At 37.3% G+C, this 26,116-nt stretch overlaps 1 protein-coding gene across 7 annotated transcripts in view; it reads left to right on the top strand.

The window, feature by feature from the left end:
* MCTP1 (multiple C2 and transmembrane domain containing 1) overlaps positions 1-26,116 on the top strand; it is a 496,961-nt gene that overhangs the window by 466,088 nt on the left and 4,757 nt on the right. For 6 of the 7 annotated variants that reach the window (XM_076008188.1, XM_020290177.2, XM_076008190.1 and 3 more), the window contains 2 exons: positions 21,750-21,859; positions 25,582-25,691. In XM_076008188.1, coding sequence (XP_075864303.1) covers positions 21,750-21,859; positions 25,582-25,691 — 220 coding nt within the window. The remainder of the gene's footprint in view (positions 1-21,749; positions 21,860-25,581; positions 25,692-26,116) is intronic. The other variant, XM_076008193.1, reaches the window with a different exon arrangement.

The raw sequence follows: 26,116 nt of genomic DNA, 5'->3' as shown, positions 1-26,116 counted from the left end.
AACTAGCAAAAGATGGCAGGGTGATCAGAAGCCACACCTGGGAGACATCTGCAGCCTAACATCAGAATAATGAATGCTATTAAGGATTGGTAGACACAACCCTTAAGTACTTATGGAGCTTTGTGTTCTTCACTGAGCTGAGTGCAGTGGAGAGGGGAGATTTAAAAACACAAGAATAATCACTGTCCTCAAGAAGTTTCCCACATTGTCAGAGAAACCATCTACTAGTCCACAGACATCAGGGACAATACTAAGAGGGCAGCAGAAACAATCAGGGGTACATCTTGGGCTACAGACAGTCATCATTCTCAGAATTCAGAGCAGGGAACAAAGAATCAACTGTAGCAGTCAAGGAGGACTTCCTGTAGGCAGTGGGCTTTGAGTTAACTTTTAAGGAATGGATGTGAATTCCATAGATGGAGAAGAGGTAGGAAGGACTCTGCTTCATGGGGGCAGGCTGAAAGGTGTGATTAGAGCTCACGGGCCACACTTGACTTTCTTGCTAGAATTCAGCTTGTTGAGCAAGTTCAGAATTGGGCCCTTTGCCTTGGGCCTAGGTGTTTCTAGTGGATGTATTACAAACTTATTTCCTATCTCTTAAGCAGAGGAATGATATAAATGGCAATGCTTAAGAGGCGCTAGAGAATCCAATCAGGAGGCTGGTACCACAATGCCAGGATAAGGTGAGGGTGATCTGATCCATAGTGAAGTAGGAATTGAGAAGAAATAAAAAGAGGTTATTCCACTAAATTTCTATGGGCTAAAACATCATAAATTATCTAGAAAATGGGAATTATCCGTAAAGCTTCTTAATGTTCATGAATTGAATTAGCAGACTATACTGTTTTAAGTGTAATGTACCTGCAGTTTGTCATAAGTGCCACTAGGTGGTGAACGTGCATTATTCGTGGCGTGATATTAGCTGTTTCTCTTCTGGTGTACGGAGTTTAGCTATTTTTAAGAATTCAAGTTGAAAATCAAATTAGATTTTCTATTACTAAAATATAACTTTGTGACTTATGCAACTAGTTATTAATTCAGGAAACTGAAATAGTACTCTGTAGCTATTTCAAACATAAAAAACCTGTGTACAAAATTGGAACTAAGGAAAATTTCTACAGGGACTCTCCATTTTATGTTAATCTTTTCTATTCAAGAAATATCCCTATTTTAGTACTCAAATAAGTGACAAGTATCTTTGGTAAGTGACATCAAACTATTTGGGTGCATAGATTTGGAAATTGTACTACATTCTAACATCTGAGCTAACTGCTCTGAGTTATGGCCTGTTTCTTCTACTTAGCTGTTTGCTCTAATGTGTTCAATATCACCCTTATCTGACAGTGCTTCTACTATCACGAGGAAGCCTGTGAAGTGTGTTACTCACACTTTCTCCCTTGAAATATTTTTATTTAACTCTAAGTATCATGAAGGCAGGGTCGATGCCTGTTGGGCTTAGCCTCTATCCTAGTGCCTGGTATGGTAGTAAGTACAGAGTAAATCCTCAATGAGTTAGTGAAAATTTTCTGCTAATTAAAAAAAACAATGCAGTGTCCTTTCCATGTTATCTCAGGTACAAATGCATAGTATATTTTTGCCAATCAGGCAATCAGAACTTACCTCTATTACCTCTGAGAGTGACTCGAAAGAAGTTCGCACAGATTTTCATGTATTCTTTGTTTCTTAACAGTCTGTCATTGAAAATATGCATGCATGCAAGGATGTGTGTGGTGTGCATGTGTTTAAGAGGCCTGGCACTTTGGTATCAATCATTCCAGATTAATTCAACAAGATTATGATTTTGGTTATGCTAGGTTTTCAAGGTTAATGTGTGTTGATGATGCATATATTTATCTATATAAACATGGGAATGCTTATCACAATGAGATGAAATATTTGAATTAGGGACTGTGTTGCCATGGTAATATTACAAGTATTAATTATAGTTGTGGTGCCCATTTATTGACTACCTATTGTATCTAACAATCTTTCCAATAACTAAGTTCTACTAATAGTATTTTATAGATAAAGAAGCTGAAATTCAGATGGAATAATTAAGGTACACTAAAGACATGAAGTTAGCAAGGTCCGAACCCAGCAGTAGTTAGTTAAAACCCAGGGCTGTTTGGCTGTATAGCCTGTTCTTCCCTGGAATGCTCCACTGCCTGTCTCTACTGCTATGTTGACTTTTCCTGCTTGATAATCTATCCAAAGCAATAACACAGAAACATCCATCCAAACATACTTATGGGGTAGACACCTTAGACATAACATACCAACAATATCAAAAATCTTTCAGCGTAGGAATTTTGGTGGAAATTGCCACTTAAAAATTCTACAGAGTCTATCCGTACTTTTGAAATTATTCATGACCTTATACTGTAAAATACTCAACTGGCTTGGCCATTTCTATAGCCAGGGTAAAACTGTTCTTATGTCTAATATAATATACGCAACCCTTTAGACCAAAATGAATATCACTTAATTCGAAACATAATGTAGACAAATGTGGTTAAAAGTGTAAAAATTGGCACTACGGAGCCCCCACGGCAACTAGTCTGGGTCTCTGACTATTCTTGAAAACACATGGAAGAGAGAAGGCACGTCTGTGACGCAGCCTGGCAAGGAAATGGATAACTCCATGTCCTCCTGGTGGGAGTAGAAACTGTACAATCTCTTTTGGAAGGCGATTTGGCAGTAGGTACCAAAATTACAAAAACACAAATCCTTTGGCCAAACAATTCCGCTTGCAGAAGTTTATCCTAGAGATACACTCACACATGTTTGAATGATCCACATACACAAGGTGTTCCATGCTTCTCCTTTGTAACAGCAAAAAGTTGGTAAAATTGGTAAAGAGCCTAAATATCTATTAAGGAAAAGCTGATTAAATGAATTATGGTGCATCATAGTCCATCCCACATGAAAGAAAAGGAAATGAAAAGAATTAAAAATTATAACCCCAGATGAAAAATAATGTTAAAGAAAAATGAAATTACGAAACAAAATAAATTATAGCACATCAATATTATGGGACCATTATGCAGCAGTAAGAATGAGGAAGCTTTTTTAATATTGATATGGCACAATCTCCAAGGTACATAGTTAGGCAGGAAAAAGGGGCATGGTGATATTTATAATATGCTACTAACTGTGCCTTAAGAAAAGGGAAAAAGGAAATAACACACACTCATGCACATCTGTATTTGCTTGACTCTGCATAGGATAATCTCTCGAAGAATATATACAAAAATTGATGAGATTGGTTACGTTTAAGGAGGGGAACAAATTGGCTGGGAGTTGGAGAGTAAAAGGGAGGCTTTTTCATTCCAATTTGAACATGTGTTATCTATTTTTTAAAACCTTATTTTTTTAATTTTAAAAACTTTAAAAAACATCTGTATCCTTTAATCTTACATTTCAAGTTCTAGAACTTTGGCTTAAGGCTACTACCAAAAATGTGCCAAAAACTTATGTACAGAGATGTTCTTTGCATTGTTATTTATAATGATCAAATAGGGAGAATAAAATATCCAGCATTTAAGGCCAGGCACAGTGGCTCACACCTCTAATCTTAGCATTTTGGGAAGCCGAGGTAGGAGGATCACTTGAGGTCAGGAGTTCGAGACCAGTCTGGACAACATAGCAAGACCTCATCTCTTAAAAAAAAAAAAAAAAAAAAAATTCACCATTTGGAAATTAAAAGCAAGAAATATATGCATGTGTGTATATATTACACATCTCCTTTGTGAAATGCAATGGATTTTTATGTTCAATATTAGGAATCCCAGATCAAGCCTGACTTATTCATTGAATCCACAGCATCTGATACAGTGCTTAGCACATAGTAATCACATGATTAGTAATTACAGAAAGATTAAAAAAATAGAAAAGAAACTAGAAGGATATATCCTAAAATGTTAACACGTTTTACCAGAACTTTTGCTTTCTTCTATGCTTTTTTTTTTTTTTTATTTTCCAAGTTTTCTACAATAAAGGTACTATTTTATGATTGGAAAAAAGTACAGTAAGTGTTATAAGACCGCATCCTAAAAAAAGTCATATTTTTAATGCCATGGCTGTCTATAAAGGAAGGAACATCTATTTTAATGAGTGCTAGTGAGTGTTTGCATTTGATCAACAGCATTCTCAGAAATTCTGGAAAGGATGGTAGGTGGTATGTTAAGTGGCAGCTGGCACATTTAGTGAGTATTAGAGGTCCATGAGGGGATAATTTGAATGTTAATTACAATATCACTCTATACTTATAAGGGATCACAGAGTTACAGTTGGAATTATTTAATTGAACAGAGTTATATAAACATTGATCTTTTCTATAACATAAGACCCGATTATTTGTTGTTTCCAAGTTTTTGACTACAGACAGATCTGAGTTCTGGTCTTCACTCTGCCACTTACACACTCTGTGACCTTTCTAAGATTATATTTCTCCATCTGCAAAGTGAGGTTAATAGTACAGTCTTTGCAGGGTTGCTTGTAGAGTATGTTTCTAATGCTGGTGAAGGGCTTACTTAGCCCAGCGCCATTTCTAATGAAGGGCTAACTTAGCCTGGTACCTGGCTGACAGAAGGCACTCAGGATACCTCCATCACCTTTCTGCTTGTCCCGTATTCATCACTGAGTCCTGAGTGTGACTGAAGAACTAAAAGTTGGTTTAAAAATGGGGAAGAGGCTTATTCTCTAATCAAACATTTGATCTCATTCTTCTAATGTTCCTTTATGGTCTGGATCATCCCATTTCATTGATACAAGAAAGGAGTATTGCCTGGGGATCTGTGACTGTCCCAAGACCCAATGATTAGTGCCTACACTGTACAGATACAAAATATACACAGGCCCCCCTTTGCGACCTCCGAATTTTGTTCTAAGGAAAGAGGATGGAAATCCTCTATTGATTGTATTGCTGTGCCTGAGGACACTAGAGAACTTATTACATTAGTATGGGTTTTGGATGTTTGCCTAAAGCCACAAACCTTTTGATGTCTACCTTCTAGCCCTGAGAAATTCCTCATCACTCTCATAATTCCTGCAAATAAGATAAAGCAAGACTTTTAATGGAAAATTCTTTGCTCCTTCCTTGCTCTCTTACTTCAGTATCTTGGAATACTAATATCACAAAATCACTTTTGAAAGTATGTTCCAAATAATTTTTGCCACTCTTTAACACAATTAGGTTACTTAAATAATAAAGTAGATGAAAATGATAAAATGTGCCATATTTGGAATAAAATTACTCTCTAAGTTATTATGGCAAAACTCAACTTTAAACCATCATAGGTATAAAATGTTAAAATATAACAGCAATTTTGTAAACCACACCCAATGATTTGAGTAACTTTTTAAAGTATCTTAGTCTATTTGGGCTGTTATAATAGAATACCATAGACTTGGTAGCATATATTAATATTACAAACAACCAAAATTTATTTCCCATGGTTCTGGAGGCTGGGAAGTCCAAGATCAAGGCTCTGGTAGGCTCGGTGTCTTGTGAGGGCCGTTCCGAGACCATAGATGGCTGCCTTTCAGCTGTGTCCTCACAGTGCAGAATGGGGCCGAAGAGCTCTCTGGGGTCCCTTTTATAAGGGCACTAATCCCATTCATGAGGGCGCTATCCTAGTGACCTAATCGCCTCCCAAAGGCCCCACATGCAAATATCATCACACTGGCGATTAGATTTCAACATATGAGTTGGAGGGAAGGGAGGACATAAACATTTGCTCTATAGCACCATACCTGGATGATCTGACTAATTTTTTAAGCAACTTAAGCCAATTAAATTTCTTAAATAAGATAAGAAGAAATACACAAACCTTTAGATAGGTGAGCACTTATCCTGGCAGAATAAAAATCACAGCAATTTGCAATGTTAAAGAGCTACCTGTCAATGAATACTTTCTGGAATGTATTAATAATACTGTATTTTAATATTTCTCAAAACCATGTTTCTTAAGTGTAGTCACTGAGAACTATTCCCCGGTACTGATCAAACTCACAGGACATTTGCCACCAGGTTGCTCTTCCACAAAATGACCTCACAGGAGTGATGCTAGCTGGCATCGCTAATTTTACATTTGTAATTGAATATTACCCATGATTTCTGGTAAGTTACTAAAATTTTCTAAAGAAAAGTACTTAAATGATTCCCAGAAAGAAAAACAATGCAAAAATTGGAAGGAGAATTTTGACATTTGGATTAATAAGGTGAATAAAATTTTTTATTATTAATTTATACCAATGTCTTTGTTTCCCCCAGCTATCTATCTGTCTGGAGAATGATACTTCTATTTGTATTCCTGCATAGCAGCAGTTTGGCTCAGATAAATCATCTAATTCATAATACTGGTAGATGTGCCAAAAAGTCACACAAACCAGAAGGTTCAAAATAATTTCTATCAACTCTGCACAGTGTGTTTGAGGAAGAGCAGATTGTTGTAACTTTCATGCTTACAATCAGGGAGCATTCATAAACAGAGGCATTTAAACATTTGTGTATATCTGACATCATAGAAACATCAAAAATCAGGTAGGAAAAGCCAATATTTATTGTAATCTATCTTCCAGCACTCAAAGATAATTATAGTAACAAAAAATAATAATGGTAATAACATTTTTGAGAACTCACTATATACCAGACAGTGGGGCTAAACACCTTACAAGTTCAGGATTAATTTACCATATTAGACTCAGAACAATCCTAAATTCCTCCAACTATGCAGTCATTTATTAAGCTCTACAAGAAACTATACCAAAAATATTTTTCTTTGTCCTTTTGGAATGCATACTCAAAGAAGAGAACTGAAAGTAAGATCACCCCCTCATACAGTGGTACTATTAATATTTCCCAATTCCTTCCTAGTGGAGGTTTTCTTCTTACATTTTTAACACAGGTATTTGATTTTATATTGATCAAGTTCTCCTGCAATTTGTTTGTGGAGGGGTGTGTGTGTGTGTGTGTGTGTGTGTGTGTGTGTGTGTGTGTGTTTGTTTCTTTGGCTGGAGTTTGCTAATAACATTGACTACGACCCAGAACTCAGCATATTTATGATTTTATTATAGAGGTTCTCAAATAACTCAAGTATTGGAATTCCCTTCTGAAATATCTGGGAGTGGAGGGTTAGCAGGGAAGAATGGGTGTTCACACAATGAGAGGAGTGCAGGCCACAGATAGCTTTGGGGGACCTTTCATGAGATGCCCAGTGAGCTCCTCCTCCTACCAGGCATGGCCTTAAAACTTGTCTCTGCATCACTACCTTCTTTGTCACCAACTCTTTGTAGCTTCCATTGAAAACCATTCCTCCTCCTTATTTGATGCTGGAATCTCTGGCACAAACAAGACTGGCATAAAAGGTCCATTCAGAGCATACACTTGAGGGACACTTATCTGAGGAGCCAGGCCAAGGATAATGCACTTGACTAAACCTAGAGAAGCTTGTGGTGGGACAACAGTAACCTCTTTTCCCCCTTTAAAATAACCAGTTGGATAAGAATAGTTCCAGAAGTCCCCAAAGATCCTTCACAGCAGCGGTGGATACATTCCCAGGCAGACAATATAAATCTGATGGGGCTGTTCAGTTGCTTTAGAGACTGATTTTTCTAGCATCGTGCCAGTGTAATGAAGCAAACTTAAATTACCTGTGGCTTGGTCAAGTTCTAGATTGTTTATGCAGTTACTTAGCCAAGAGCCATCTTTGGTCTCTTTAGAAATTACAAGAGCTGGAAATAAAAAACAGGAATTTGTGAGAAAAGCAACAGAGCCAGATTTTCTTGTTCTTACACAATGACTGCTGGATTTTGGTTCCATCGCAGGCTATGCATTGCCTTAGTTCTGCTGGGGCAGGGCCAGGGGTGGGGGGTCTTTATCCAAAAGAAGGACCTTTCCTTTCCATATAAGCTATTGAACACAACAGAGGTTTAGACATTTTAACAGTAAGGTATATGATATCCTTTGAAACTTTATAAAAGGGGGTTAAATAAAAGACTGAATAGGCAAGATGGGTAAAATAAGGCAGTGAGAGACCCAAATGCAAATCAGTATGAAACAGGGCAGTGCAGTATTGGTACACATCAGCCTGCAGGGCCTGTGACCAGCCCTGGGAAGGAAAAGACAGTGTCACATCTGCTGCTGCCTCCACCAACCTCCTCCACCAGCTTGCCCCTGCTCACTCTTGGCTGATGATTTTTTGCCTCCTGCATTACTGAGAAAAACAGAAGCAATTAAGAACCTCTACAGGGTCTTGCTGTGTTGCCCAGGCTGGTCTCCAACTTCTGGCTTCAAGAGATTCTTCCACCTTGGCCTCCCCAACTGCTGGGGTTACAGGCGTGAGCCACAGTGCCCAGCCCATCTTCACATCTTTCTATTGTCAAAGTTAAGACCTAGTTCATCTGTACCATTCTCTTCCCTTCCCTCTTGTTCCTGGAGAAGAGGTATCCCCGCTCTCCCCTCTGTTAGGGCTCTATCCCATCCCTTACATCCCATCCCATCCCAACATGTTCTTGCAGTTAGTCCCCCTTTTCTGTGACATCCTTTGTCCTCTATGCTAGATCATTCCAAGAGCAAGTAAATATCCTCATTATAGCCCTTTGCAAACTTTATCCTGCATACAAATCACCTGGAGATATTGTTAAGATGCAGATCACAGTTGGAGTTGTAAGGCTCTAGTATTTATCTTTTTCAAAAAATCCCTTCTCTTGACCCCCACACATACTCTCTTGCACCCTCCCCATTTTATAGCAAACTGTCACAGCCAAACTTGAGACAAGTGTCTACAGTCAGTGTGTCCACTTTTCACTCACATTCTCTGCTCAGACTGCCCAAGGCTTCCATCCTCACCACTGAACTGAAATTGCTCTTGTCAAGATCCTACCAAACTCCATTCGCCAAGTCCATTGATACTTTTCTGCTGGCCTTCTTGACCTCTTGGCAGAGTTCCGGAGAGGTCACCCCTCTCTCCTCCTTGAAACTCTTTCTTTTGACTTCCATGATGCTTATTCCGAATTTTTCTCCTACCTCAGTTTTTTTCGGTCTCCTTTGCTGGCCCCTCTCTATTTGCTCAATAGCTAAGTTTTGGGGGTGCCTCAAGGCTCTGTTTAGGCCCCCTTTGTCCCTGTTCCTTCCCTGGGTGACTCTTCCTATTCCCATTATGTTAAGGGCCATCTAAATGCCTAGGACTTTCAAGCCTGTCTCTCCTGCCTTGACTCATACATCCACCTACCTGCTGGTATCGCCTCTTGGTATCCAACAGTCACATAGCCCTTGTTCGTGGGCCAAACATTATTCTTTATCTGCCCTTTCCCCAGCTCACTCCTCCTCCACTCTTCCCTAGCTCAAGAAAATCAGCCTTATTTACCCAGTTGCTTAAGCCAAAAATGTAGGCAATTCCTTGGTTTCTCTTTTTCTCACTTTCCAGATCCAATCTAGTAATATGTCTATGGCAACTTTACCTTCAAAATATCCTGAATATGTCCACACTCATCTAAGCTACCTTCCTTTCATGGACTACTACAATAGCCTCCTAACCATCTTGTTTTTCCTTTACATTTTACCTAAGTGGTTTGTTAAAAGTGTAAATTAGATTGTGTTCTTCTGGTTGAAACACTCCAGTGGCTTCCCATCACACTTAGAATAAAATCCCCACTCCCGATTCTGGCTTACACGTCCCCCTCTGTGGCACTGCCTGCTTCTCTGTGCTACTCTCCCCTTCACCTGCTTCTATGGTCAGACATCCTTAGTGTCCTGTGCCTTGGCACATTCCATGTGACCCATACTGCTTCCCCTGATCTTCTCCTGGTTAATTTCTTCCCCTCATTCTCATCTTGTGCTGGTTATTGCTTGTTTATTTCTGGGTTGGTCCCCATCCTGCAAACCACATTCTTCTAGGGGATTTGGCCATTGGGAGATACTAGAAGAAGACTGGGAGGAAGGAAGAAGGAAAAACAGGACAATTCTCCCTCCACCTCCCTGGTTCCAGCAGTGACTGGAGGGCTGGGTCTCCTCTGTGGTTCAGCTCCTGGCCAAACAGACCCCTCCCTGATTCCAAATATTATACTGCCATGAGCCGCCTCCATGGCGCTGGCTCCTGCCACACTCTTGGTCCATGTGGTCCAGCATCTGGGCCAATAATATCACCTTCTCCCCCGGTAGTGGCTTCCTGTATTGCTAACATCTGCCACACTCAATGGGATTCTCAATTTTGCCATCATCTGTGTGGCTACTTCTCTGAATTACATTCCCTTTGTTTGAAATACCTAGAGTCGTTTCTGCTTTCCTGACCAAAGCAGTTCTCAAGTTCTGTTAAGCTCATCCTTGGAGCAGCCCTCACCGACCACTGAGTCACTCTCCAGCACACACACCCATTTCAAGTATCCTCATCGCACTCTCACTTTCTGCTATTTTTCTTGTTTGTTTATTTATGTGTTTGTTTGGTGCTGTCTTGCTTAGTAACCTCAGATTAGTGTCTGATATGTAGCTGGTGTTCAGTAAATATTTATTGAATAAATGAATAAAAGAAATGGACTGAGATTTGGGTAAACAAAACACTGTAAATGAAAAGGTGACATGAAGGAAGGAAATGATAAGCAGGTTTCTAAATATAAACTCTAGGGCAGGGGCGGAAAATAAGAGAAAGAGAGCAATTAGGCAGAAGAAGGAAAATATTACCTTTTGGGAAGAAAAACAATGAATTGGGAAGAAGGAAACTAATATTTATATACTATCTGCTAATGTGCCAGTTGCTTTGCACACATGATTTCATTCTGTTCCTACATTGACACTATCAGGTAGATATTATCTCTATCTTACCGATGGGGAAACTGAGTGTCTGAGAGGTTAAGTAAGTTATAGCAGATCAACAGGCGGATTGAAGCCCACAAACCCCTCGGCCTGATTAGGACAAGTCCAGGATGCAGGATCACAGCCTGGATCTCAATGTCCATTCTACTTTTATTTAAATGCAGAACTTTTAAATGCAAACCCATAAATACCATTTCTAAAGCACTTGTTTTATCCTATAGCCATTCCCAGTGTAAGAATTCAAGACACCGTAAAAAATCCATTCCCATCTTTGTCTTTTCCTTTCTGAGCCCTTTGACCACCCCCAAATAAACTGAAAGACAGAGCATGATCCACACAACTAAGTGAACGACAATGTTGCCGTAAGCTAAATAAAGTGGGCCTTCGGAGTTTTCTTCCAGGTTGACCTCAGAATGAGCCTGCTTTGGTGATTTACTCTGCAGTAAGGAAGGGGTTTAGGGAATAGGTCTACCCCATATATCAGCAGCTTCCCAGAGAGCACGAAGTTGTTACTCAGGTATGTGCTACATATGGCATCAATAGAGAAAGATGGCCTAGTTCCCCTTCAATTTGCCAGGCCCTTTCTTTGTACCAGCATCACTTATGTTTTGTTGAATTTCATTGAAGAACCCCATTATCTTAAGGAGAGCAATTGAATTCTCAGTCCTGTTCTTGATTTCCCACTTTATGCCAAGGTCTGAAAAATGGTGGGTGATATTATTATGTAGTTGGTAGGGAAATTGAAGGAGAAAAGCCCAAAATGGTGGAGCAAATCATTTTTTTTTCTAATGCTAATTTCTCTTGTTCAGTGGATTCAGTCAGGCCATTAACAGGACTTTGACATTGCTTCTTTCCTGATTTGTTCTTAAGAGGTTCCCTACCCCCAAACATCATGCCCTCAGATACTGAAAACTCACAGCAAACAAACAAATCATGGAAATTAAATAGCAATAAAACTGTTGTTGGCTTCATGTAAAAAATATTATCCAGTATTTAAATGGCGATTATTTCCAGAAACTTGGCAATTGTAACCATACAAATGATGAAATTGATTCCAGTCACAGTCTATCTTTGTTTGGAAAGGAAATACCAGTAGTGTTTGAAAAATGGATTATTAAAGACTTTGGTTTGCTGAAGGTGGCTCATATGTTCTATTTGCTAACACAGCATCTTGTTGGGGGGAAAAAAATAAGTGCAGCTTTTCCCTACCCCAGATTATTTTCACTACAGATCTTTAGAGCAGGAAATAAAAAACAGCTAATGGTCATGGGGCATGTGGAATTAGTTTAAGCAAAGCTGAACCCAGGGCCTGCTGACCGCCTCCTCTTTCCTGTGCTGTTTTGTCTATGCCGGCCTTAGAATATGTCAACAAATCTCTTTTAAGCTCAGATGGGGAAAAGGGATGGTGATTCTCGCTCTTTCTGTAAGGGTGTAATTTACAACAGATGTGCTTTTTTAGAAAGGTACAAGTTTGTCTTGTAAAATATTTGTAAAGCAAAATAGCCTCTGGATTTCACAAAGTAATCCTTGTTTGGTTTTGGAGATGTCACAGAGAGCATTGTTTTTATAATACTAATATGATTCTTTACTCACACAATTTGATTATAACTCAAGGTTAGGTTTTTGGGAAGAGCCAAACTTAAATAGCTAGAACAATGTAGTGAAAAAATACCATATGTGACTTGACAACATTTTGACAGTGACTGAAAGCAGCCCGATTTTAATCATGAGACATGGGTTATAGTCCCAGGAACTTACTTTCTCTGTCTCTCTCTTTGTCTCTGTACTTTTCTTTTTCTTTTTGTAGAGACAGGGTCTCAGTATGTTGCTCAAGCTGGTCTCAAACTTGGGCTCAAGCAATCCTCCTGTCTCAGCCTCCCAAAGTGCTGGGTTTACAGGCATGAGCCACCCCACTTCCGCCTCAGAAGCTCTTTTTAACTAGTAATGAGATCTTAGCTTCTCCAAGCCTCATTTTCTTTAGCTGTAAAATGGAGGAATCAACTTCCCCTGCCTTCTCAAGTGGGAAGATAAATTAAACATGTGTTATAAATCATAAAGTCCTATAAAAGATAAATGAGTATTTTCATAATAAACCTATTCAAGAAAAACCTCTTTAGGGCCCCATACCTTGTGTATATATTTTTTTGTAATTTATACAAAAGACAATCATAATAGAAGTAATCTTTAATTAAAAACTGCACTAGCAATTAGACTGGCAGTAGAACATGTACTGTTCAAATAATTCTGGCCCTGATTCAGCCATGAGGCTTGTTGAAGAACAAATCACTAATTCTAAAGGGAAGTGTTGCTTGCATAAGCACTGACAGATAAAATCACATGATAAAAGGTATGCATCTTGCATGAGTATGACCAGTGGCCTGTAGGGGACATACAACTTCCAGTGAATGGGGAATACCATAAACAGATGAACTTTCTACTCAGATGCTATTTTTCAAATCCCAGGCCTCATATGAGAACAAATACAGCTGGGGGCAACAGAGGAAAGTGAGCATAGGTTGAGGTAGAAGTTGGAGGTGGAACTTTACGCAACTGATCTTCAGTTTCCCATTCCAAGTAGGGAATGAGAACAATATCCATCACCCTTGTGGGACTGTTGTAAGGATCATATAAGATGACACATATGACAAGTTTATATAAAAATAATATTTCTGATATATAAAGAAGGGGGAAAATTTAAAATTTAAAAGTTTTAAAGTATTTGCTTTTTCAGTCTCTTCAAATTGTTAATATCAATGACTAATATTTATTGAGTGCTTCCTATATTTCAAACATTTGTGATGAATGCTTTAAATGGGTTAAACTTAATTTTTTAAAAACAAGCTTCATTTTGTAATCATCACAAAGGTAGGTTCCATTATTATTGCCATTTTACAGATGACAAGTTAAATAAATTGCTCAAAATCACATTGGTAAGGAACTGATGGAGGTAGCATTTGAGGCACACTTAGTAACAGAGCCAGTTATTCAGAAATCTAGTCATCTTCTAAATATGGTTACCTAGAATGACGGAGCACCCACAGTTTTCTCTAAACTCTGTTGTCACCTTCTGCATTTGAACTCCAACCACATTTAAGCACACATTTGAAAATAATAAATACTTTCAAACAATATTTTAAAAACACAACTTTTTCATTAGAAGTTGGGATAAAGAAAGCCTAGCCCACAATTCACTATTGGACCGTCATGGAAACAACCCAAGTGCCCGTCAACTCATGAGTGGATAATTAAAATTTGGTACATGCTCACAATGGAATATTACTCAATTCTAAGAAACAACAGTGAGCTAGCACCGTTTATGCTATCCTGGATTAAGCTTTAAGCCTGCTATCCAAAGTGAGGCGTCACAAAAAAGCCTAGCCCAGCATTTGCTATTTGGATTCAGAAGCAAGCTTGGTGTTTTTGTTAGGTATTCTCACTCAAGCTTTAACTACTGACTGAATGCATGGAAAGGTTAGGAGAAATTCCACCCACCAGTGATATTCTCAAATCAGCTTTCAAACGACTTGAGGGGAAGGTGCAATTCTACAGCCCTTGTTGTCTTATCTTTGTTTAATCTATAAAATAAGATCTAACCAGAAGAGATTTTAGGATGCACCTTATTTAACCATTTTCTTTTCAAATGGGGTCTAAAGACAGGCATTTGACCTATAATCCTGAGTGTGCTTTTACATTTTCAAAACCTTTCTACAATCTGTTCATTTTGACTTTAAAGAAAACCCATGAGCATACAAATTCTTATCTCAACACTCCTACAGTCCTGGGTGAAAGCAGCCTGTCTTATTTCCTCTCTGATATACTTGAGAGCCCAGCCTCACAGCTTCGGTTGTGGCTTCTACCAGTGTTAGCCAGGATGGAGGCCTTTTTGGCCCCAGTACTTGGAGTCCATCTAAAAGCAGAACTTCTCCAGGGACAAAAGCTTGAGATGGATAAAGTATAAGGCCCTTCTCTCCTGCCTGCTGACAAGGTACTTAAGTCAAAGGTTTTGATATTGATATTAATATATACCAAAATCCAGGGATGCTCAAGTCCCTGACATAATTGCTCATTGGTTGAATCAATGGACGAGGAACCTACTATATGGTGGGCTGACTATATTTGTAGGACAGTCAGGGGTTTTCTTAAGTCATTAGGACTAGAGTCTGAGCAACAAGAAATCTGGCTCCAGGGAACTCTTCCTCCTGACAACAAGTCCATCTGTATCTGTGGGTACTTTCTGTAAGATTTACATTTAATGGAAAAAAATTACGTATGGCCTTTTACAAATATTACTACTACTACTAATTTGTGTTAAATTAGAAGTTAACACTGGTTGTAAGTTTTGCTTCTGTCTTGGCTTTTATGTCATCCGTGTTTCTGATCTGAGAGTTTCCTTCCCTTCTGCATAGTCACCACAACCTCTTTAGGTTTCCTTCCAACCACTGGGCTGTCTCTTCTCTAAGCTTTCCCCTCTCCCTTCTCCTTTCTCTCTCCGTTTTGTCTATTCCACTATCCTTTTTTTTTTCCCCCTTTCCTCTTTCTCTTTCCTCCTTTTTTCCCTGGCTTTCATCATAACTCTTGGAGGGCCAGCTGCTATTTAGAAATGCTCATTGATTATGCTGTCTAGCCCAGGGGACATTTCTCTCAACTCTTTTTACTTTACTTTAAAGTTACACACAAATGTATAACATAAGCCAACAGGGCAAAGCACAACTAAATGCTATTACAAATTGCATTACAGAAAATGAACATTGAAAAGCATAAGGCTACAATGCAACACAGGAAGCAAAAAATTTAGACCAGGTAAATGCTCATTCTGCAAAGAAAAAAAAAAGAAAGAAAGAAAAAAAAACTTGTGCCAAATCAGCAGGAAAGAGAGAAAAAAAGATCTTCTCAATGTAACATTATAAAGACTCTATCACTTTTTTAAATGTTATCTGACAAGTTAATAAGTATCTGGGGCAAAACTGAATATGCATAAAACGTTTCATATAGTTGAGAATTCCTCTAAAATTTCAAATCTTTTCTTAATTTAAGCAAAGATAAAAATTTGTATTTTTATTAAAAAATTGTATCCATTAATTTTATTATTTAATGATAGCCAGTTTGTTTGTCCCAAGCACTGTACTAGGAGTTTTACATCTATTATTGCAGTCTTCCATACAACCTTGAAGTATAGATGTTTTTGAGAACTGTTTTATTTTTTAAGAGAAAAATATACTATCTTGTTAAATGGTATCCATCCTCTTAACCATAAATATCTCTTTCAGAATGCTTCAGTGTCTCAATAGCAGGTTCCTATTTTTCAAGGCTAAAATCGGGAAAAGAGCCCAGGCAACAAGTAAACTGGATAAGATTTGATATAGTAGGAACTGAGTAAGATGCTCTGATAAGATTCAGTAGCCAAGAGACTCTGTGAGTTGCCAAGCTGCTCTCTGAGAATTTCAGTATTCTAGAGTTTGAGCTGAATCATTGTTTATTATTTCTGAAAAAGCAGGAATATTTACATAGAGAAAACATTTGATCACTTCTTTTTGTGCCTTTATCCACACTATACTTCCTATCTAATGATTTTCCATAGGTTAGAGGTATAGATCTGAGAGGAAGTCTGTTTTGCAGGCATTTAACTGAATGAACTAGAGAAAGTAGTGCATCAAAACCATCTTTAGCATTGAATATACACAAGAAAATGTAAACATATTCCAAACATAATTGTAGACTTCATGCTGAGTCTATCTATACTTGTCTCCAGAAGAGCTGCAGTCAATGGTAAACTATAATAATTATATCTCATAGCAAACATCAACCTTATCACTCACTTTTTGCCAGAGGTTACATAAGCAAGACTTTAAGGCCAGGTGCAGTGGCTCATGCACACCTGTACTCCTAGCCTGGTGGGAGGATTGCTTGAACTCAGGAGTTCGAGACCCGTCTCTACTAAAAATAGAAAAACTAGCTGAGTGCCATGGTGCCCCGACTGTACTCCCAGCTACTCGGGAGGCTGAGGCAGGAGGATCACTTGAGTCCAGAAGTTTGAGGTTGCAGTGAGCTAAGATGACACCACTGTACTCTACCTGGGGTGACAGTGAGGCTCTTTCCTAAAAAAAAAAAAAAAAAAAAGGCAAGACTTTAAAAAAGAATTAATATTATGATCAAAATTAGCTCTTCAAGGTAGAAGGTATCTCAAATCTGAATAGTTCCTCCCTGAAATAATAAGGTGCTCATATGCCCATATGTGTTTGCTGGCACAGTTCCATTTTATGTTTATAATCCTGGCGTAAGATTTAATAGCTTCCCCCTTTCACTATTAAGATGCTCTCACCCTAGAAAGGGAAATAACATTAATTTTATAATATTTCTAGCAAATATATTCCACTACCTGCTAACTTCGATTAATACAGCACAGGTGTTCAACAGATTCATTTTCTATGATTTTAACAGGGTTTACAATGACCACTAAATGCATTAATGCACTATATAATGCATTTATGTCTGAGTCAGGTTACAGCCCAGCATGAGAGACCAGGCTCAGAATACATACCACCTGATACCTGTCACTGTAGCTTCTTGTCCCCATTCAAAACAGCATCAAGGAAGAGGGGTATTTGTCATTTAACTTTGAAAGTCAATGAACAGTGTTCTTCAAATATGTAAAGTATACCTACTGATTATTTTTAGGTCCTTAGATAATTCCTAAATACTTCAAAGCTAAGAAGTAGCTACTTCTCTGGAAGAATCTAGCTAACTTTCTATTGTGATAGGTGATAGTAAAATAGGCATATATTAAAGAATCACTGTAATTCAAGTTTTACAGTTAGTGATGTTTTGTGGACTATTTAAAATCTAATAAGAGAGTTTTTAAAAAATTGTATAGATCATTAGAAATAGTTGTGCAACATAAATCTCACATTCTCAGATTTATAGTTATAGCTGCTTTTTTATGGGTAATTTTTTTTTTTTACATCTTCAAAAGAAACCCTAATAATGCATTTAAAAAAAAAAAAACAACCAGTGTCACTACCAAGCCTCTGGATGATTAACTACCCTATGATATTTCTTTCAACCAAGCTGGTTTATAAAGGAAAGCAAAAATGACAATAAAAGAAATGTACCAATTTATTCTCTACTAATAAAGTATTGAACATTAGTGAAAAAAGTATGAAATACTGGAATGCAACACAGAGCAATTCCATTACCCATTGCAGTTTTGGGTCATATACTGTATATAAAGAATAATTACTTCATTGGTTGGAGACCACAGTGGAGGAATATAGATTTTGATGACAGAGATTTTAAAAATTTTATCCCAAAGCGTTTCCTTTCAAAACTTTGCCAATTACAGACAGACCATCTTATTTTGTCTTTTGGTTGCCCAGGGTAAGGAAGTGGCAGTGGGCTGTGCAGGAGAAACAAAGAAAACTAAGAGTGAGCATATTTAAAAAAAAATCTTAGCCAATAATCATACATCAGCACTTAATTTTTAGTAGAAACTTTAAAATCTAGTTTTGCAAATGTCTTAAATGACACATCCTATTAATGAACGTCCCACATTTAATATTTGCACACCACATTACTGACATTAATTCTTCTGGCTTCTGACACATCTTTCTCCTTTGTGCTTTTGAATCATATTTTGGAATTTCATTTTCTTGCTAAAGATTATAGCTGCATGCTGAGCCCCAAGGCTAGATCACGGTGTCTACAACACAAGTGAGCACCCGCCCTTCTTGATATCTCATAGAGAATACTGGGTAGGAACTGAAATCTTCCTGGATAGAAGAGGAAGGTCACACAGTATATCATGGAGAGGTACAGACTCTGGAGTTGGCCAGGCATAGTCCCAATCCAAGCTCTGTCACTTTACTCTGAGCCTCAGTTTCCTCTTCTGCGGGGTGGAGAAAAATAATGACATTGTAGCATGGTTGTGAGGATTGAATGAATTATGGGAAAAGCACTTTGTGGTGCTTGATAAGTGTCTATGTATATTCCACTTCTTTCTAAAAATAAGATAACTTAATATAAGTACAAAAAATAGATTAAGAAAAAAATAAACCACAGTAAAACCATGTACAATAAGTACCAATTCATTTATTTCTTCTACCCATATTCCTTTAATACTGGAGAAAAATTAGGGGAATATTCTGATTACAAAAGTAAAACATGAATTGCAAAGAATCTGAGTATTACAGGAAGGTATGAAGAAGACAAACTTTCAGGACTAAAATATTTTGGCACATTTACTTCATCTTTTTTCCCCAACATAGCCATTTGAAAGATAAGTTAGGATTATTTATTTCTAACATTTTTTTTGATTTTCTATTTCACAAGCATTTTTGTCATTATTTTCTCTAAATATTTTCTAATTTAATCAATTGTATGTACTATAGTTAATCCCATCCTACATGTTAATAATTATTATAAACAAAACTGCAATAAAAATTTTCAGATGTTTATTGAATATATTAGAAATACCATCCCATCATGTCATACTGGTTGCTCACTTTTTTCTACCTTGCCTTTTAAATTTATGACTTTTGACATAAGTTTTTAATTTTATGTAATCATTACTAGCAAATATTTTTCTTTGTGATTTCTTTTACTGCTTATATGTTTAGAAAGTTCTTTCCTATTCCAAGGTCAGTAAATAAATTACCTTTATTATATTTTTATAATTCATTTTAAGCATTTAGCTTCTTAAAATTAATCTAGAATGTATTTGGGCTATTTGAGGTAGATATTGAGGTAATTTGGGTTATCTCAAGTATATTTAAGAGTCTATTTAAGGTAGGACTAAACTTTTCCCAAATAGTTAACACAATTGCCCGGTAACATACTACTTCCTTATTTCCTTCGTATATGGTAACTTATCATATACCAATCTCTTTTTCAATGTCCATATCTGATTTTAATTACTTAAATATCTAGTACACTAAATGTCTTCTCATTTCTTTTGCAGAAATTTCTTGGCTATAGTTTTCTATTCTTGCAAACAAATTTTAGAAACATTATCAAATTCTCCCTATTTCTTCCACTCCAGACATTATGATTTGGTTGAAACTGCATTAAACCTATACATTCAACTGGGGGGGGGGGAGGAAGCCACCATTTTTTTCATATATATTCTGTATATTTCTTAAGGTTATATATCTAAGAATTTTATATATTGTTGTAAAATATTTTTCACCTAATTTTGAACTGGAAAAGTTCAAATGAAGCATACAACCAGGATGCTTCATTCAACTCCAGTTTCACTTATTCTGTATGCAGAAAAATATTTATAAGAATACTTTGCTTCATAGACATAAATGGACTTAGCTGGTGCTTAAGAGATGAGAATCTAAGGGCCATGCAGGTTATTAGGGCAGACTGACTTTGTAGTTATGAAAAGAACTGGAAGAAGCCACTGATAATTCATTTTACTCTACACTGTACAATTGCACAGGTGAAATTAACACATCTTGTTTTCATACTAGAGAGGAAGAAATTGATACACCCATGTCTGTCATAACAAGTTAAGGGTGACTTTTAAAAATAGTAGGGAAAACCCTAAGAGTAGTTAATTGTTCCCTATACTGCTATTGAGCTATAAGCATCTCATCTACTCCATTGTTTGACAATCCATTTTGATATAAGAAAGATGAATAATGTAGACAATTTCTTCCATGGGAATTACATTTAAAATGAAGGCTCTGAGTAATTGGTATCTATACTAAAGATCAAGTTACAAAACTGGCCTTCATGTCTTTGGTCCCAGTATACCCTGTCATCTTTGGAGGCTGCATACATACCTGTCATTCATTTGCCCTCAGTTTCTGAGATGGAGGGATGCCAGCCCTGGCCAAGTGTTCACAGTATAAAGTGCTTTAGACTCTTCTGAAATGAAAGTCAGTATGTAAATGTGCAACATGACATTATTATTCTAGCTTCCTGGCTGCTTTCAGCAAGCACTGACTGCCACATGAGGTCTCAAGTGTTCTGGCATACTGTGTAAGTGTTCAAAAGAAGTTAAAGTAATGAAATTGGATCTACATTTCTATAGATATTCAAGCTGGCATGGAGGAATGGAGTCATGGAATCAGAATTGGATGGTCTCCACCAAACAGCCTAGGCAAGTGCCTGTGATGCCAGGCTACTAAGCAGAATTTTCAAATGTGAAAGGCCATCCATCACTTTTCCTTCCTCTGGGTCTAAAATTACAAAATATGCACATTTCCTCTAGGTTTATGCTACTCTCTGGGTGCTTTAAGATCTAACCCCATCCATTACCTGGAGCTCACCAGCCTGGCTAAAATTCAGCAAAAATCTTAAAATGAAGAACTTAGTACAAATAGGGGAAAATAGGACCTAATGTAGCATATGCTACTGTATAAAATATAGGACTATTATTTTTAGGAGGGTGGTGAAGCTTAGTATGTATCTGATCTAGGAAGCATCCAGAGTAGATTCCAGTTGACCTTATAATTTTCTGCAGTTTTCTTTGATCACAGATCTTCTCATTTGCATCCAGCATTCTCTGCTGCTGCAATATCTGGAGCCATGACCAAACTTAGGTCTATGGGCAGTGGGGTCAAGAAACTGGGTCTGCTAAGTAGTCTTGGTGGGTCCAGGATCAGTGCAGAATCCAGGTTTGGTAATTTTGAGACCTGCCCTCTCTCTTACCACCTCCTACCCCCAAATGTTTCTGTCTGTCAGGACAAGAGCAGTAGAATTTGACTCTCTTGATTTGCAACCTCCTGTAATTACAGTAAGCACAAGTCCATGATGCTGGGTCCCCTTCTTATGTCCCTTAATATCCTGAAATTTTCACAGGATCCAATTACTCATTTATATACACACAAAGATGAAGTTTAAAAATGAAAAAAAAAGGAACAACCCAAAGAATTCAAGTACTGAAGAATACTTTTAACTCATACAGAATTTCTTTTTTTTTATTGTATTTTAGGACAGTGAAAAAAAGGGATTTATAAATAAAATCTATGCCATCCAGGAAGTATGTGTCAGTGTCCAGAACATCCTAGATGAAGTGGCTTCCTTTGGCGAAAGGATAAAGAAGTGAGTGATGCTGACATGTGAGCCCTGGCCTTCTGTGGGACAGGGTGTCCATTTGTTTCCTGGAGGGTAAAATGCCACATTCTTTTTGGCAGGGGACACTCCTTCTGGGTGATCTATTGCTCAGTTTCATCATTATTTACTTTGTTTCTGCCAGTCTTTGGCTTTATGAAAGTTCTGTCAATTTCCTTCCTGAAATTTAGAACATATTGGTTGGAAAGAAGTCGTACTTGTAGCTTTGAAGAAATAACACCGTCCTAAATTTTAGCACATTTTTCACTGTGAAAGACTTTGTTCTTAAATGGAATATGAAATTGTGATAGAAAAAAAATAAACCAAGCTAAATGAGGATTTCAGGTAATCAAGACACACCTGCTTTTTATTATTGGTCTAGTTAGATTTTCATCAAGTTACTCTGAATTAAAAAATTATATATGGCACCCTACAAAAATATTCTTTCAAATTTGTGTATTTAAATAGCTGAGATCATAACTGTCAATTAAACTAATGCTTTGTCATTTAGAAAAGGTTTATAATTAAACAGAATCCTTTCCTTAATTTTTTAAAATATGGAAATAGAGCTTCAATGAGCTCTAATGTAAAATTAAGAAACTTACATTCTTAATCTTGTGTTTTATTTAAAATGATTTTATTAATATACTTTTAAAAAGCAGTTTACTTATAAAAAAGGTGGATTTACAATAATTTTCAGTTAAAAGATATACTAAGGCCTCATACTACTAAATTATGTGAAAATTGGCTTACATAATGATTGCTAATGGTCTATTCAAGAAGGGGCGCTGTATATCCAGATAAGTCTATATTTTCCTAGTTTCATATATCTATTCATTGTTTATTATTCATAACCAAAAGTGTTCTGCAGATCTGGATCCTTAGGCATACATAGAATTTGAAAGGAGTAAATTATTTAAACTAAAAGTGTGAGTCATTCATCCGGTGCCTTTCATGTTACAAGGGATAATGCATTTTATTTTGTATAATTTCTGTTTAATACATTTCCACATATGCCTAGGTGCTGAGTTTCCACTTTCTTATATTATATTAGACAGAACAGCTTCCCTCTCGCTCCCAAATGTGCCTCTAAGCAACATTCAGTCTTAGACTTCTGAAGACTGATTTCCACATCTATTCTCTGTCCTCCTTCCTCTGTGTTATTTCCATGTCTAAAAATGTTCTCTTGTCCTCCACACCCTATCCACTGAAGCACAGTGTGAAACCCTAAATTTGGGGCATTACTCTATTGACTGTTGTCCTTTATCTGGGGACCATGTTGTGCTGATACCTGACAGAACATTTCATTTATACCAGAAGACCCTGGGTCAGGCTAGTGAATGCCTGAGAGGAAGAAGCTCCTTTGTAATTCTGGGGGTAGGAAGTCTCAGAACAGGTGCTTGGCAGGAAAACATGATGGCTAGCTGAGGGATATGACCAGATTCTGGTGGTAGACCAGTCTTGAGGGAAACATGGGTTTTATAGAACTTTCTACAGAAATATAGGAATATGGCAAAGGATTCAGTGAGTCTGGTACGAGCCATCGCTTCTGCACAACAATCTTTTGGATGCTAAAAAAGAAATTCCTCTGGGATCTCATGGGATTAAAAGCATCTGTCCAGAAAGCAGATTCAGAAGCAATCTTTAAGTACAAAATGAAAAGACTCTATAATATCTGGTTACTAAATAATCATTCCAGAACTTTCTTGAATTGCATCTTTTTTGGGGGGGGGAATTATTTTCTAGATTTAGATTCCATGATGCAGAGTATAGATATAGAAAAGGGCAGTCTTTTTATTTTTCCAACATTGGCTACACTAGTAAGGAGTCTTTGCCATTTACCCTTCCAATAGGAGTAAGGAGAACACAGGGAGTCCTTCAGTGGGGCTGCCCAAAAGGTTGGTTTTCGGAGTGAGAAGCCAGTGCCCTCACACATGGAGTAGTGTGATGGATGGCTCTGAGCTGAGCCACAGGAAAGCAGCAGACCCTCAGCCTTCTGTTCTCTCCACAAGCAGCAAGGGAAGCACAGGTGTCCATCAAGAAGGGAAGGCATGATCCTTCACTTGGTGACAGTTAAGGATGCTTACTCTTGACTAAGAGAGGAAAAACACAAAGACAATAAAGCCAGACCCCAAGGGTTACTGAAACCAGGACAACCAGACTGATCCAACATTGGCTCTTTTACTAGAAAAAAACAATTTTAGGCAACAGTTGACCTAGAGAGACACAAAAAGCAAGCTACATGCCACAAAGCTAAGAAACAACTCTTAAGTATTATGCTATGGCATGGTATAGGAAGAAAATCTTTTAGCAGTGATCCCTTATTGGATCCAAATTGTCCTGGACAAACCCCACCCCAATGACAATAACATACAATATCAGGAAATTAGAAGAAATAAAAAATATTAACATTTATCCACATGTACAATTTTAATATTTTTCTATTTGTCGCTGCCTTGTAAGAAAAAATACCATATTTCAGGCTTCTGGAATTAACTCTAATAATTATCATCTTAATTCACATAAATATGTTACCATTACAATCAGTCTTCCTTGATGCAATAAAAGCTATCATGTTATAAATGGGGAAACCAAGTGTTAGAGAGGTTGACTCATTTAAAGCCACTAACAGAATCTAAGCTTTGAACACAGATTTGCTAACTTCTTGGCTCTTTTCATTAAATTGTGCCAAAGAGTCAACATGATATGTTAGTTCCTCTTTAGTGGCTGAACAATTGAGGAGAGATTTCAAGGAATGTAATGGTATACCTGTAAATGGTGACATATTTATATACCCAACCTTGGAGGCTCCACGTAGAGTTTCTATTTTCTTTATAATGTAGTCATTGTCTTAAATACTAGATTCACCAGAGCTTCCACACAAAAAGGCTTTATATGATTACAATCTTTACATGTTCCATTTCTGATTTTCTACATCTTTTAAAAAACTTTCTATATCTTTTCTTGGCTTCATTTTCCTTTTTGTCCCTCTAAATTCCTTTCCATCTCTCCTCGGTACTTTTTTGTAACTTCTATTCATTGGTCCTGTTTCTATTCTTTGTTATCATGTTGCTTTATGGACTTCTCTGATCCAGCCCTCTCTATTCTCTGGCAAAGGTAATTAATAATATAAAGTCAATTTTAATTTCTTAATTACCTCTGTATTTCTGGGAAGAAGGGCAATGATGACAGGTAAATTTTTATAATTTGTTCTGTTCCCCTTTGATTTCTAGTTTCATTTGAAACATAGCTGAGGTATATGGTATTCCTCTAAAAAAATTCTAAAATCAGGATTTATACAGCCATGTAAGATTTACGTCTACCAACAATTGCTGGCAATATTTTATTCCCAATGTGGGGAATACTGAGAATTGATAGAAGAATGGTATGCCCAGGGGCATTCCCCTCTATGAAAACTTGGTGAAAACAAGGTTGGATATTCATCCTACCAGTAGAAAAACAAAGATCTTTTTCCACGTGGGCAGTCACCCATGTAAGTACAATGGCTTTAGACTCTGAAGTCACCTGGGATAATCTGGTTGGGTTGGTGGCAAGACCCTTTATCTGGACCCCATGTTCATGCAATTCAGCATATTATGACTAGCCTGTGTCCTCTGATAGCCTAACTAGGTCCAAAGTTACAATCATGCTTAACTTTTGTTTGAAAAAGGTATGAAGTGCTCAGATTGCCGATGTGTTAATTTTTCATTCAGTACTTTCAACTGGACTGTCCCATTCTTAAGCTGGCTGGCCATTGTAGCCCTCTGTGTGTTCACAGTTATCCTGTACTTCATTCCACTGAGATACATTGTCCTTGTCTGGGGTAAGTAAAGCCTTTTTTCCCTCTCTAAACTGTCTTACTGGCTAAGAACAAATTATGTTTAAGGGATGAGTTATATTGTCAGCAGTTCCCTATATTTATGGTCACGAAGCTACTCCATGATGAAAAGAGACAGGTCAGTTAAAAATCACAACAGTATAAAGATTTAAGTCTACCTGCAAAATGCATTTTTCTTATCTGGCACCATAGGCTTCATCATACTATAAACATGTAGTTGTGCGGATTCTTCATATATCAAAGTGCAGCTTTGTCTAGATATCGCTCTGATTTATTTTCACCACTTATATACAAACAGAGGCATTTCGATCCATATGGTGCATTTAGGACAATATGCTTTTTTGCTGTGGCACTTTATCTTGTGGAAGTGTATGTGAACATGGTACTATACATGGCCGCTTGTTTAAGGA

This window comes from Microcebus murinus, chromosome 11 (assembly GCF_040939455.1).
Source record: "Microcebus murinus isolate Inina chromosome 11, M.murinus_Inina_mat1.0, whole genome shotgun sequence".
Taxonomy (NCBI): Eukaryota; Metazoa; Chordata; class Mammalia; order Primates; family Cheirogaleidae; genus Microcebus; species Microcebus murinus.
Note: the sequence above shows the minus strand (reverse complement) of the source record. Positions and strands in the feature narration are given on the sequence as shown.